Here is a 15,310-nt window from a genome sequence, read left to right as displayed (position 1 = left end):
GTTTAGCTCATTGCTGTCTGCTGTGATTCATGCTTGGTGCAATTATGGCATGTTTCGATGTGTTAGTAATTCTTTTAATAATCACCTTAGAATGTTATAACTTTATTCCCTATTGCATTCTGTAAATGTTTCATTTTTCATGCATTCCTTAACGATTTTCTGACTTAGTCTTAAATACTAGCCTTCCCAACAGTGATTTGATTTTACTTGACCACGCGAGTTGTGCTTTGAAGGATTATTTCCTTATTCCGGCTCTTTAATTCTGTGATAGTTTAAAATGTTGTGTCAGAAAGAGAGACATAAGCTGTGAACTTTCCTCATTTCAGTCACTCCCCGTTGCATTGGGATCTCCTGTTAAAGAGATCAATTCTAGACTCTTGACATGCCAGGAGGGTTTGTGGATATGACAGATGATTCCCCCCGATGTGGGTGTGCCACGTCTCCTGGAGGCCAAGGGGGGAGGGAGAGGGGGAGATATTAACATCATATTGCGCCAAAGTGACGCAAATTCATTTGAATAGAAAGCACTCAGCCCCATAGCGAGCCTGGGAGTCTGAGAATTGGAGCCAGTGGCATTGTCACATTTATCCAGAATATCAGCTCTCAGCCGCCTCGGCAAACCGGGGACAGTTCCCCCCACCCCCGCTTCCAAAAAAATACCCTCCAAAAAAAAATACAATAACACTTATAAACAGGGACCAAGACACAAGGAGGGGAGCAATGAATGAGATCAAACTTGCTGTGCTAGGGACCGAAGGAGTTGGCAAATCCGGTGAGTGAACATTGTCCAGGTCATTTCAGCCGCCTGTATTTGCAACTTAATCTCCAGGTAAAGAGTGTGGTGTAATTCTAAGGAGCTCCCTGCCTGGCTGCTAATCTTTTTCTCTCTACCTGTTTGCAGCTCTTGTCGTTCGCTTCCTAACCAAGCGTTTTATCGGCGAGTATGCATCCAATTCCGGTAAGTGCCAGAGATCTCCAACGCTCAATTTACAACCCAAGTTTTGTTTTTGTTTTTTAGAAAATCGCCTCTCCCTCCCCCGGCAATAAACTTGTCTGTGTTGTATTTTAAACCATTTATGTCGACATGTACCTTTCCCACTCAGTACCTGAGCCACAACACGGGGCAGTTTTAAAAAGGGAATGTGACCCACAGGATAGTATACCACGCAAAAGGAGGCTATTCGGCCCTTCGTGTCAATACCGGCTCTCAATACCAGCATCATGACTTGGTGCCATTCCACTACCTTTCCCCCAGCCCCTTTGCACGTTGTTTTTTATTTATCATCTAATGTCCTCTTGAATGTCTCGATTGAACCTGCCTCCACCGCACTTCCAGGCAGTGCATTCCAGACCCCGACTGGAAAAGTTTTTCTCTTGTCACTTTTGCTTCTTTTGCAAATCACTTTAAACCTGTGCCCTCTCATTCTCGGTCCCTTTTATCAGTGGGAACAGATTTTCCCTATCTGTCCAGCCCCCTCGTGATTTTGAATATTTCCATCCTCTTTTTTTTTGAAGACTGAAGGCGATTTTCCACTTTGCCAACTGGTGCCAGTGTTGTATCTGTCCTGGAATAGCTTGGCTATGGGGCACAGTCTTGGAGGGTGTGTTCAGCACTATGATGGGGATATGTCAAGACCTTTGACTTTACCTATATCCAATGTCTTCAGTTGCTTTTTGATATGAGGTGAATCGAATTGGCTAAGAAGTGGCATCTGTGATTTCGGAGACTGGAGGACATGTATAATTAAAGGGTCTCATGTATGGCCAGATTGAAAGGTGGTTGACCTGAAACAGTTGAAGATGCTGACTGACATGCTGAGTATTTCTGGCATTTTCTGTTTTTAGTTCCAGAAATACATTTGCAGGAGTGTTAGTGATGCTGTGTCATTCGTTGTAAATTGCTGGCAACCCCCACTTTTGAAAGCTTAAAATCCCATAGGATACTGTCTGCAAGTAATATGGTTAGTGATGCCCTGTCCATTATTGACAATGCCGTGACATTAATCTTCATTTTAATCACAATTAAAACTTTTAACACTGTTGAAAATTGCATTGAAAACCTTCAGCCCAAGGTAGGTACCAGTAGCAAGATGCCATGTTACCCAGCCTGTGAGTACTACTCATGTGCAATCATCCTGCTCATGTTTGCTTACATACATGTGGTACATTTGATTTGATTTATTATTGTCGCGTGTATTAGCATACAGTGAAAAGTATTGTTTCTTGCGGGCTATACAGACAAAACATACCGTTCATAGAGAAGGAAAGGAGAGAGTGCAGAATGTAGTGTTACAGTCATAGCTAGGGTGTAGAGAAAGATCAACTTAATGCAAGGTAGGTCCATTCAATAGTCTTGACAGCAGCAGGGAAGAAGTTGTTCTTGAGTCGGTTGGTATGTGTCCTCAGACTTTCGTATCTTTTTCCCCATGGAAGAAGGTGGAAGAGAGAATGTCCGGGGTGCATGGGATCCTTAATTATACTGGCTGCTTTGTCGAGGCAGCGGGAAGTGTAGACAGAGTCAATGGATGGGATGCTAGTTTGCGTGATGGATTGGGCTACATTCAGGACCTTTTGTATTTTCTTGTAGTCTTGGGCAGAGGAGGTGCCATACCAAACTGTGATACTACCAGAAAGAATGCTTTCAATGGCGCATCTGTAAAAGTTGGTGAGAGTCGTAGCTGACATGCCAAATTTCCTTAGTCTTCTGAGAAAGTAGAAGTGATTGAACACCAGAGAAAATGAATGATTTAATCAGAGTTCTTTTGGAAATCCTGTGATCAGTATAAATCCCTTCATTTTCTTCAACAGCTGACCTTGTCTGAAATATTTTAAAATATTACTTTTCAAATGCAATTGATAAATTCTGATTTTTACTTGATTTGCATACAAGTTAACAACAGAATAGATGGCTTAGCTTCTCAGGCTTTTGCCGTTGCAATGATGTATCTATTTACTGAAATGGAGATCCTTCAAGCCATACCTTTAAGGAAATGCTGCAACAGTGTCATGAAATGTTCTAAAGTTTAAAGTTCATTTATTGTTGTCACAAGTAGGCTTACATTAACACTGCAATGAAGTTACTGTGAAAATCCCCTAATCGCCACACTACGGCACCTGTTCAGGTACTTTGAGGGAGAATTTAGCATGGCTGATGCACCTAACCAGCACGTCTTTTGGACTGTGGGAGGAAGGGGGAAACCCACGCAGACACAGGGAGAATGTGTAGATTCCGCACAGTCAGTGACCTAAGTCGGGAATTGAACCCAGGTCCCTGATGCTGTGAGGCAGCAGTGCTAACCAACATTCTGATCACTGCTCCAATTATTTTTGTTTTCTGCAGAGTGTATCTACAAAAAACGCTTATCCATAGATGGGAGACAAATGAATTTGGAGATATTTGATCCTTGTTCACAAGTGAGTATTCCTTCAGAGTAAGTCTCCTGTGCATTCTATTCTGAAGGCTGATAAAATCAAGGCTGTTGTTCAAAAGTCACATAGGGCTGACGAGGTATACGGCTGCCTTTAGGAAATGTGTAAATCATCCAATAATAACTGTTAGTTCCATATATTGTTGGTATGAGAGGCTACTAGGAGAAGCTTAAAAAACATTAACAACTTCATCCTTTCAATGTCAAGTGTTTCCACATGTCTCAAGAGTTGCAACAGGTGTTACAACCATATAGATATTTGAAAGGAAATCTAGTTTTCAAGGTTATTAAAGGATTGGCACTGGTAAGTGGTGATGTTTCCATTGTTGACAAGGGCCATAACTTGATCATCAAGTGGAGGAATTAAATGGAGAGTTAAAAAGGATATCAGATTGCTCAGACTGGGAGTATTCTACCTTGAAAGACTATGACACTTATTTAAAAATAACAATTGGATAAATATTTGATAAGGATATAGGCAAACGTTAGGGGATTGGAGCTGATAACATCAAACAGGAATAATAAGCAAAGTGAGTTTCTTTTCTTTCATGGAATGGAGGTTAGAGTCTGCCTTATCTCATTTCCTAATTATGGTCGTGGTTAATCACCAAGGTTTAGCATTTTTGGTTCTGTGTGACAGTTGCAATTACTATATACACAATGCCAAAATATGAATAGATTATAATACATGTAACTACTTCATCAGAATAATAAAAGCAAAATACTGCAGATGTTTTTTTAAAAGTTTATTGATTAGTCACAAGTAAGGCTTACATTAACACTGCAATGAAGTTACCGTGAAATTCCCCTAATCGCCACACTCCGGCGCCTTTTCGGGCCAATGCACTTAACCAGCACGTCTTCCAGACTGTGGGAGGAAACCGGAGCACCCAGAGGAAATCCACACAAACACGGGGAGAACGTGCAAAATCCACATAGACAGTGACCCAAGCCGAGAATCGAACCCGGATCACTGGCGCTGTGAGGCAGCAGTGCTAACCTCTGTGCAACCGTGCCGCCCAAAGCGTTGGCTCTAACCTCTCTTCACACATGCCTACTGAGATTTTCCAGCATTTTCTCTTTTTGTAACGACTTCATCAATTTGAATTGATGGTTAATAAGTTAAATAAAACACATTTCAGATGGCCCTGTATTTTTCTAACACCCTTTCTCTTGCAGCACTCTGAGAGTAAGTCCTCACTGATGGACCAAGTGAACTGGGCTGATGGGTTTGTGGTGGTGTACGATATTGGTGACCGATCCTCCTTCGTATTTGCCAAAGCGCTCATTCGGCGAATCCGAGAATTAAGTAGTGAAATTTGCAAACGGTAAGAAAACATCAATCCATTATTCGCAATTGCTGTTACTTCACTGATTTGGGCTGTTTTACATCTGCTCATTGGCTGGCATTCCATCTCATCCAAAGCAACTTCTTCTTTATTACGTCATTCTTAGATTTTAGTCATTCCTTTTGCTTGGTGATTTTTTATTAATTCTTATGTTACATTCATCAGATGTCCACCTGTGTCTCCTTTCATATAGGGATTAGATCCAAAATCCTGTAGTTACTACAGGAAGCATGCTGTACTGTATTTGGCAGTCATTGCTCCCTCGGTCTCATTCAGTCACAACTTCTCATACAGTAAAACTTGCAGTGAGCACTTAAGATCACAAGAAGTAGGCTCATGAGAAATATGAGGTGGAATTAGGTCCTTTGGCTACACAAACCTGCTCCACCATTCAATAACTTCATGGCTGATTTGATCATTGCCTTCATTCCACTATCCTATCTGCCCAACGTAACCATTGACACCCTTGTTGACCAAAAATCTGCCTAACTAAATCTTAAATATATTCAATGACCCAGCCTCCAGTGCTGTCTAGGAGAATTCCAAAGACTAGTGACCATCAGAGAGAGGAAATTCCTCTTCATCTCCATCTAAAATGGGAGATCCCTTATTTTTAATCAGCCCCTTGTACTTCAAGGATGCATCCTCAACCTGTTGAGCCCCCCCAGAACCTTATGGGTGGGATTTTATGGCCTTGATTGTCCCAAAACTATAAAATCTCACCCGAGGTTAACAGACCTTCCCATTGTCCGTCCCTCGCCCGCTTCGGTTCCCGTGGGGGGCAGAGCAGTAAAATTTCGGCCTTGATGTTTCAATATGAGGACAAATGCCACAGCTTGTTCAAAAAAGGGTGCAGTGCAAAGATAAGCCCAGTAATCTTTATCTTTATCTAAGACCTTTTGTTCCAGTTGGATAGGTTAGGCTGTTGCTCACTTGACCTGTAGTACACCTGATGTGGGAGTGCATGATACTTCCAATCCATTTCATGGATGGAATTGATGCCAGAAACAATGCTGCAATCTTTGAAGGAATAATCCAACCTGAAGATTGGCTGGGTGAATATTTGGAGGTGGCGGAAGAAAGCAGCAAATAATAATTTTATTAACCTTGGATCATTGTATCTCATATGTGCACACGTGATAACACTGGGGACTATTGTTAAGGATAGTATTTTTCCAGCTGTACCAGCTAGGAAGCACAAGGAAAATGAAGTCCAGGAACGGCTTGATCAGAATGCTGGATAAACACTGCCTGGACAATTTGACATATGGAACGGTGGTCTGTTTAATTAGACTGGTGTGGAGATGCCGGCGTTGGACTGGGGTAAACACAGTAAGAGTTTTAACAACACCAGGTTAAAGTCAAATGGCATTTGCTACCAAATAAACCTGTTGGACTTTAACCTGGTGTTGTTAAAATTCTTACTGTAATTAGACTGGGCGATAGCTCAAATTTAAATGGAATTAGCTTTTCCTTGCCAATATGATTTCAAATCTAAGTAGCCTCCCATTGAAACATTATTATGCTACCGTGAATAATATTTTATCAATGGTATGCCCTTTTGCAATAATACATTTGCGGTGTAAAGACAGAAAATTGCTGGAATCCCTCAGCAGTTCAGACAGCATCTATGAAGAGGGAGAGAGTGACAGTTTAATAACTTTTCAGAAGATGTTGGAGATTGACAGTTTCCAAGGAAATACAGGACTAGGGAGAAGGTGGAGCAGGGAAAGATCAAAGGGAATGGTCAATGAGAGGATGAAAGGCAGGAACAATTACACACCAAAAAAAATGAAAGGAAGCGTTAAGAGGATAAACATGGAAACAAAGGATGGGTCCCATGTAGGTGTGAATGGATACAGAATGTCCAAGAGAATATGGATCAGTGAGAAGACAGTAAAACAAGGTAAGGTAAAGTTACCACAGTCCCAGATGGCCATAGGCTGCTCTCCCCCTCAAAGGGGGAGTGACTGGTGGTGATTTAACCTGAGGATCAGCACACCTCAGGCGAGAGACCTTCATTATTAGCCTCAGCCAGTATGGGAATCGAACCCATGCTGTTGGCATTTCTCCGCATCACAAACCAGCTGCCCAACCAGCTGAGCTAAAAAGCACCCAGCAGAAAGATGACATGCTGTTCCATGAGCTTGTATTGAGCTTCATTGGAACAGTGTAGGAAGCAGAGGATAGAAAAGTGGAAGTAGGGTAACAGACAGGAGAGCAAAAGATACCTATTGCTTGCTTATTGTTATAGGGTGAAACAATGGTACAGTGGTTAGCATTGCTGCCTCAGAGCAACTTCTCATACAGTAAAACTTGCAGTGAGCACTTAAGATCATAAGAAGTAGGCTCATGAGAAATAGTGAGCACTTAAGATCATAAGAAGTAGGCTCATGAGAAATATGAGGTGGAATTAGGTCCTTTGGCCACATGAGCCAGAGGGATCTGGGTTCGATTTCCGGCTTGGGTCACTGTTTGTGGAGAGTCTGCACATTCTCCCCATGACTCCATGGGTTTCCTCCGGGTGCTCCGGTTTCCTCCCACAGTCCGAAAGACATGCTAAATTCTCTCTCAGTGCACCCAAACAGGCGCCGGAGTGTAGTGACTAAGGGATTTTCACTTCATTGCAATGTTAATGTAAGCCTACTTGTGACACTAACTACACAACTCTTTAATTCATATTTATTGCAAAATATAAATGATATTGATTGTTCAGAAATGAATTCAGGGACTGAATTTAGCTATGTGCAGCCCTAGATCATTAATTGTACTATTGATTATCATTTTAACTTTCCCAGTGGACAGTAAGTTCAATCATGCTGATGGAACACTCAAAAAATGATATTCCTGATATTCCTGATCTATTTGGAGGAAGGGGCCTGTTTGGACACAAACAATGATATGTCTGTTAAAATTTGTAAAAGCTCATTGCAGGTTAGGTTGGACACATGGTTTACACAGAACAGTGGTAGAAAAAGGGGAACCGCTATAGCCTTGATTTTCTGATCAGTGTTGTTTTAATCCTGGCATTAACCCAATGGCTAAAATGATACTGATTGGAAAATTTAGGCTTATATCTTCAATTCATTGGTTATATGGAGTTATAAATCTGGAATCAGAATCTTGTGTAATATTGCCACTATTCATTTAATAAATTATAAAACGTCCAATTTTGGGAATAAATAAAGCAGTGTTTCAGGGTGTCTATGCTCTGTACCCAATGCATGGACTATAGTTTGTATGGCCATAATCTAGACAACTGATGTAATTATACATTTGTGTTTTCACAAGTATAAACTTTGGCCAAATTATTATATTGTGAAGCCTGGTTGAGTTTAATTATATGACTCTTATTATGAAAGTCATAATTATTAGGATATGTGTATCATATTATTTATTATAGCGTATTTTGTGAAAAAGCAAAATTATATTTGGATTTTTAAACTAAAGTCATTGTATATTCCCTTTTTTGGTAACTACTTGAATCAGATTTAGGTTACCCATCCAAAGAGAGTTATTTCAGCCATCTCACTTGTGTTACAAGAAGATTTCTTATTGCATTTGGATCTTGTGGGTGAACAGGATTTCTCAATTTCTGTCGAACTATTATATAGTAATATAGCACTGCAGCTTTGTATCGTTTGACCCACTTGGGTAACTTGTTTGATACTTGAGAAGAGATGCAGGATCATTGCATCATCTGGGCGGCATGGTGGCACAGCGCCAGGGACTGGGTTCAATTCCAGCCCCGGGTGACTGTCTGTGTGGAGTTTGCGCATTCTCCCCGCATCTGCGTGGGTTTCCTCCGGGTGCTCCGGTTTCCTTCCACAGTCCAAAGATGTGCAGGTTCGGATAATTGGCCATGCTAAATTGCCCTTTAATATCCAAAGATGCGCAGGTTAGGTGGATTAGCCATGGTAAATGCGTGGGGTTAGGGCAGGGAACGGGACTGGGTAAAATGCTCTTTTGGGGAGTTGGAGGCAGACTCAATGGGCCAAATGGCCTCCTTCTGCACTGTAAGAATTCTCTGGTTCTGTGGATTCTATGGTGTGTCATGCTCCCCATGTGGCTGGGGGAATTAGTGGGATAAATAAGTGGGGTGTCGGGGATAGGTCCTGGGTGGGATGCTCTGTCAGCAAGTTGGTGTAGACTTGATGGGCCAAATGGCCTCCCTCTGCATTGTAGGGATTTTATGATTGTTACAGGTGCCTTATGAGTGACTAATTTTAATCACCAGTCCCTAGTGATTAGCTGATTTTTAAATCTGACCAATGACATTGTACCCAAGGTTGTCCATTTAAAAATTGCACCCAGCTGCCATTGTGTTTGCTGGTCAAAAAAGAGTCATTACAAAAAGATTACCCTTTTATTCCCCCACGAAAGTCCAAAGTGAGCAAGTCTCAGCTTAAACACTTGCTTATTACTCTGGACATTTTAAAACCAAACTTTGGACTCTTGCATCTGTTTTGCTCTCCTTTCAATCAAAAACATGTTTTCAACATTTCATTTATGATTTATGTTGGCCAGGAAAGTATTTCACAGCATTTTTTGTGAACTATTTGGCACACGGTAATAATTTACAATGATTTGAAAAATAGTTTGTGTTCAAAAAGTTAAGAGAAATGCAAAACAAAATCAGTTTTCCAAGCTTATTTGTAAAGTTCATGTTTACTGAGGAAAAAATGTTTAAAATATTAGTTTTATAGTTATAAATGAAGGGGTGATGGGGGCAGAGAGCAAAGTGGAGTTAAGATCACAAGAGATTAACCATGAAATCTTACTTAATGGTGGAGAGGGGCCAAATGGCCTACCCCTGCTCCTGTTCTCCTAGTAAGAAGCTTAACAACACCAGGTTAAAGTCCAACAGGTTTATTTGGTAGCAAAAGCCACTAGCTTTCGGAGCCTTAAGCTCCTTCTTCAGGTGAGTGGGAATTCTGTTCACAAACAGGGCATATAAAGACACAAACTCAATTTACAGAATAATGGTTGGAATGCGAATCCTTACAGCTAATCAAGTCTTAAAGGTACAAACAATGTGAGTGGAGAGAGCATTAAGACAGGTTAAAGAGATGTGTATTGTCTCCAGACAGGACAGCCAGTGAGATTCTGTTCTCCTATAGCATGGCAATAGTATACACTCATCTATTTGCATTTTAATTCCAATACATTCTGGGATAGGATAAAGATGGTACAGGAAATTCACATTGGAGCTTTAAGGGCCAACATAGAGTGGCCAAGGGAGCTTCACCTGTCAGCTGTGATAATGGGAAGTCACGGGGCAGTCTCCATGACTTGCTAGCATGCGTAGTCAGAGGGAGTATACTTGGCGGATCAGGACTTTAATGTCCACAACACAGCATAAGGTAGCTGCGGAATCTCACATGATTCCTCTCAAAGATGTGGAATTAGCTTTTTAGCCTCTGGCACCGATATATGTAAGAAGTCTCACAACACCAGGTTAAAGCCCACCAGGTTTATTTGGAACCACGAGCTTTCGGAGCGCTGATCCTTCATCATCAGGTGAGTCCTGGTTACCACTCATCTAATGAAGGAGCAGCGCTCCGAAAGCTCGTGATTCCAAATAAACCCGTTGGACTTTAACTTGGTGTTGTGAGACTTCTTACTGTGCCCACCCCAGTCCAACGCCCGCATTCCCACATCATGGCTCCCAATATATGTGCTTGTAGATGTAGCTCAGTAATAGAACATGTACTTTAGGTCCTGGGTTCAGTCCCTGACATATCTAGATTCTTTTTCTGTTTTGAAGAGAAAAACCTGGAGGGCGACTGGGAAAATGTGGCAGCGCATGACTGGTCTTACGGAGAGCTGGACTTAAACGACAAACCCAATAGCGTCCTTCTGTGCTGTAACCATTCTGTGACCCCATGTATGCAAAATCATTCTGAATTTGAATTGCAATGGAGATGGGAGCAATACCAATATTTGATAGTACTAGGAAGTCAATCTGCATGAACTAAAAGAGCTGACCTGTAGGAACAAAGATTTTTTTTCAGCATCTTGTAAATGGATGGTAAATTAGTGATTTTTAAAAATTTGTTTATTATTGTCACAAGTAGGCTTACATTAACACTGCAATGAAGTTACTGTGAAAATCCCCTAGTCGCCACACTCCGGCGCCTGTTCGGGTACACTGGGGGAGACTTTAGCATGGCCTTTAACCTGGTGTCATGAGACTTCTTACTGTGCCCACCCCAGTCCAACGCCAGCATCCCTCACATCATGGCTACCAATATATGTGCGCCTAACACCTAACCAGCACATCTTTTGGACTGTGGGAGGAAACTAGAGCACCCGGAGGAAACCCACGCAGACACGGGGAGAACGTGCAAACTCCACACAGATAGTGACCCAAGCCGCGAATTGAACCCAGGTCCCTGGCGCTGTGAGGCAGCGGTGCAAACCATTGTGCCACCGTGCCGCCCATAATTTTAAAGCTGTACCTGCTGTCATGCTATTACATTTTGCTTTAATATTTGATGTGAAGCGTTGAAGTATTAAGGAATTTACTGACTGTCCTAATCCATTGAATTCATCTTCACTTGTATAGAGAGGCAATGTCGGCGATATTCTTGGTTGGCAATAAGCAAGACCTGTGCCACGTGAGAGAAGTGAGAGAGGAGGAAGGAGTGTTCCTAGCTGGCGAAAACAAATGCCAGTTCTGTGAACTGTCGGCAGCTGAGCACCACCAAGAGGTGGCAATGATGTTCTCAAAGGCCATCAGGAATGCAAGTGGAAGCCGCAGAAGAAGACCCAGTGGCTCAAAATCAATGGCAAAGTTAATTAACAATGTATTTGGCAAAAGAAGGAAATCTGTGTAGCTTGATGCAATTTTCTTCATAGCGATGTACTGTCATGTATGCAAGCTTCCCCCCCCCCCCCCCCTCCCCCCCCCCCCCCCCCCCAAATAATATCGGTTGTTTCATTTTTCCCTCATCACAATCTGTGCACAACTGCCCTCCAAATGTGCTTAAACGTGCCCAAAGTTCCATATAAAAGTTAATTATTTCAGATCTAAAAACCCAGAAAACCACAGCCACTCCTTCTGGATGAACATTAGGGCTGGAATCTTCTGACCGTTTACACCAGCGAGATTCTCTGGTCCCGCTGCGGTGAATGGAGTTTTGGCTGAGCGCCAAATTCCACGTCCTTGCAGCGCCAGTGGGGCGGGAATGGCCGGTGATTTCCGGCCTAGAGATTTCCACCTGAAATAAACCAAATGTCATGGTATTTGTGGCAAGGAGGGAGGCACTGATTAAGCATTCCTGGCACTGATAGGGTGGAGAACCGTGGAGGGACATATCGATACTCTGCTCAAAGGCCTGCTATTTACTCCCATCATGTAATGCTTTTTGCTGGAGGTGCTACTTTGTGAACACTCATTATGTGATCCATTGTCAGTGAGTCTATCAGTACGTTATATCATGTACACTATAAGAGTGCAGTGAAGTATAAAATTGTATGATATTTTGATTACTATTAAAAGGTGCATCATTTTGAGGAGACCACCAATAAACTTTGAGGTTGATGCAGAAAAAACCTGTTTATACTTATCGCTTGCTTTTCCAAGGTGACATTTTCACTGTTCCGTCATCACACTTTCTATTAGCAGCATGTGTTTGGTACACAGTAAAGGTACAAGTTTAAAATATGTCACAGCAGATGTAAATATGTGAAAGTTTTGTAAATCACAAATGATATTAGGATCAGATTGTACAAGTTTATGTAAATGAAGCACTTTGCCAGTTCCTGTGACCTGTTAGTTGATTTATATTTCTTTTTATATTTCTGTCATTTTCAGTGTCATGCAATTAAAACCTTTACACTATTCATGCGTGTGAATCGTTATCTTTAAATTCCTTCAGTTTGGAGTGAATTCCTAATGAATAAAGGTATCTTTGCAAATGTGCATCCCAGCATGGGAGCTTCACCCACTGGGATCACACACATCTCTACATGCCATTATAATGTGCTCTCCATTAGAATTAATGGGGCAATAGCCATGCCCAAGTGCACTGACTATTTGGTAAGCATTCCTTGCAAGCCAAGCTCTGCCGTGGTAGCGCTCCATTATATCATTTTCCAAATATTGTTCTCTTTTTCTTTACTCTTTTGCATTGCTGCACCAATTCCTAAATGACCTGTTGCATCTCTTACATCCCACACAGATGTTGGATAAGTGATAAGTCAATCCGAGTACTCAGATATCTCTTGTGCTTTTCCTGAGGGAGGGCTGGGACCTGGAATGCAATTGTGATGTTCAGAAGGTAACCAGGCCTGCCATTTAGGCACACTGCCTGACTACTTGTATTTTGCCATCCTTCGTGTTTTACTGGGGTGGCACAGTGGTTAGCACTGTATAGGGAGGCAATGTCGGCGATATTTTTCAACAATAACGTGGTTTCCTCTGGGTTCTCCGGTTTTCTCCTACAGTCCAAAGATGTGCGGGTTAGGTGATTGGCCATGCAAAATTGCCCCTTGTGTAGGTTGGGGGCATTAATTGGGTAAATACGTGATGTTACAGGGATAGGGTGGAGTGGGTCTGGGTAAGATGGTCTGTAACAGAGTCTGTGCGGACGCGATGGGCCAAATAGCCTCCTTCTGCACTGTAGGGATTCTATGATCTGTGTCACAAATCTTATTTCCAGTACTACATCTCTTAAGAGTTCAACAATAACGGGGTGGCACAGTGGTTAGCACTGCTGTCTCACAGCACCAGGGACCCGAGTTCAATTCCCAGCTTGGGTCACTATCTGTATGGAGTTTGCACCTTCTCTCCGTGTCTGCATGGGTTTCCTTCGGATGCTCCGGTTTCCTTCCACAGTCCGAAAGATGTGCTGGTTAGGGGCATTGGCCTGCTAAATTCTCCCTCTGTGTACCCGAACAGGAGCTGGAGTGCGGCAACTAGGGGATTTTCACAGTAACTTCATTGCAGTGTTAATGTAAACCTACTTGTGACACTAATAAAGAAACTTAAACTTGGAATTTAAACTTAATATCTCCAGTGTTTCTGTAACAATTTTATAAAAACATCTCAAGGCAGAGGTTTACTTAGGCAAAGTGAACAATGAGACAATCAAGAGGTGTAAATAAAAGCTTTGCTAAAGCAATGTGTTTTCAAAAGGACTTAGGAGAAGAACAGTGAGGCATAGAGACAGAGGCTTAAATAAGTTATTCCAGTGTGTGGCACCTAGGGTAGCGTAAGTAGAAGAGAGATTGCACAGAAAGCCAAAGGTGAGTTATGGGAGGGGTGTGGGGCTGGGGAGGTGACAGACGGGAAAGGCGCAAGTGGCACGAGGGGCTAATAGCACCAGCGTAGCATTGTTTACAGCAGTCAGATTTTTTTACTCGATGTTTGGCATGGTCATATTGTAGTCTGAACACAGCTATGGTTCCCGCAATAGTAACAAAATAAATTTATTTGAAGAAATATATCAGATGGCTGAGAGAAGATAAACAATATCGCACGGCAGGCCAGATGCTAGTCCATGAAGGTAAAGCAATGGAAAGATCTTCCCTTGGCAGTAACACACCAACCATAGCCTCAAACTGGAAGGATTGGACCTCACAGATATATTTATATGATGGCAGTGTACTAGTTACGTTAGTGAATCAGTAACCCAGAGGCCTAGACTTATAATCCAAACAAGTTCAAATTTCACCACGAAAGTCTCAATCAGCTCAGATATGGTGCTAAAAGGAAAGACGACAATAAAGCTGTTGGATTGGTATAAAAATCCAGCTGCCTCACTAATGTGTAGAATGTACTATCCTTACTTGACTTGGACGAATTGCCACTCCTGCCCCACGCCTGTACTTGGCTCTCAACTGCCTGCCAAAATTCCGTTATATCAAACTGCTGTACTCTAGGAGTTCAATGAGAAGAGTCACCTCAGTGTTCTGGGAGTACCAGAAGGTGGGCAGTATATAGCTTTTCCACTGAAGCCCACAACCTGCGAAAACATCTTTTAAAAATTGACTACCAATTTATAAAAGTTGCCAAGTGTAGGGTCCATTCATTCCTCAGAATAGACAAAGACAGCATTGGTACTCAGTTGAATTTCTTTTATTGAACAGGTCTTAAATTTAACGTTACAGAAAGCGAGCAGAAAAATAATTACTGGAGAGAGAGAGATGCTGGCTTTTACCAATCCTATACTGCTCAAGGCAGAACTCAAAACAGACTGAACGGGTCTCTAGACTTGACCTAAGCTGAAAACATAGGACTAAAATGACAATATATGTGATACGTTATCTGTGTTATTCAAATTGTTTGGTGCATGCTGTCTCTAACTACCAAAACAATCCTCACAGCTGTGGCCCTGAAAGTTGCTGCTTTTGCTTGCCTTTCAAAAATGCAGTCAATTTTCCGAGCTAACCCAGCACGCCTCGTTTCTTAAAATGTGGTCAAGTTAAAGCTGAGTGAATTGATTTTTTAAGCTTAGCATTTAAATGTAATTGCATAGGCAGAAATATCTTCAAACAAAGTCTTTGCACGAATGAAGCAAACAGAGC

At 42.0% G+C, this 15,310-nt stretch overlaps 1 protein-coding gene across 1 annotated transcript; it reads left to right on the top strand.

The window, feature by feature from the left end:
* The first annotated feature begins 554 nt into the window (after positions 1 to 554).
* On the top strand, positions 555 to 11,680 carry rergla (RERG/RAS-like a). The gene is made up of 5 exons (XM_078234696.1): positions 555 to 772; positions 902 to 958; positions 3,341 to 3,414; positions 4,608 to 4,756; positions 11,346 to 11,680. The coding sequence occupies exons 1-5, from the start codon at positions 721 to 723 to the stop codon at positions 11,614 to 11,616; spliced, it is 603 nt and encodes a 200-aa protein (XP_078090822.1). The 5' UTR covers positions 555 to 720; the 3' UTR covers positions 11,617 to 11,680.
* Positions 11,681 to 15,310: the final 3,630 nt, after the last annotated feature.

Source organism: Mustelus asterias, chromosome 19, assembly GCF_964213995.1.
Source record: "Mustelus asterias chromosome 19, sMusAst1.hap1.1, whole genome shotgun sequence".
Classification (NCBI taxonomy): Eukaryota; Metazoa; Chordata; class Chondrichthyes; order Carcharhiniformes; family Triakidae; genus Mustelus; species Mustelus asterias.
The sequence above is the reverse complement of the archived record's forward strand: the minus strand, read 5'-3'. Positions and strand labels throughout refer to the sequence as shown.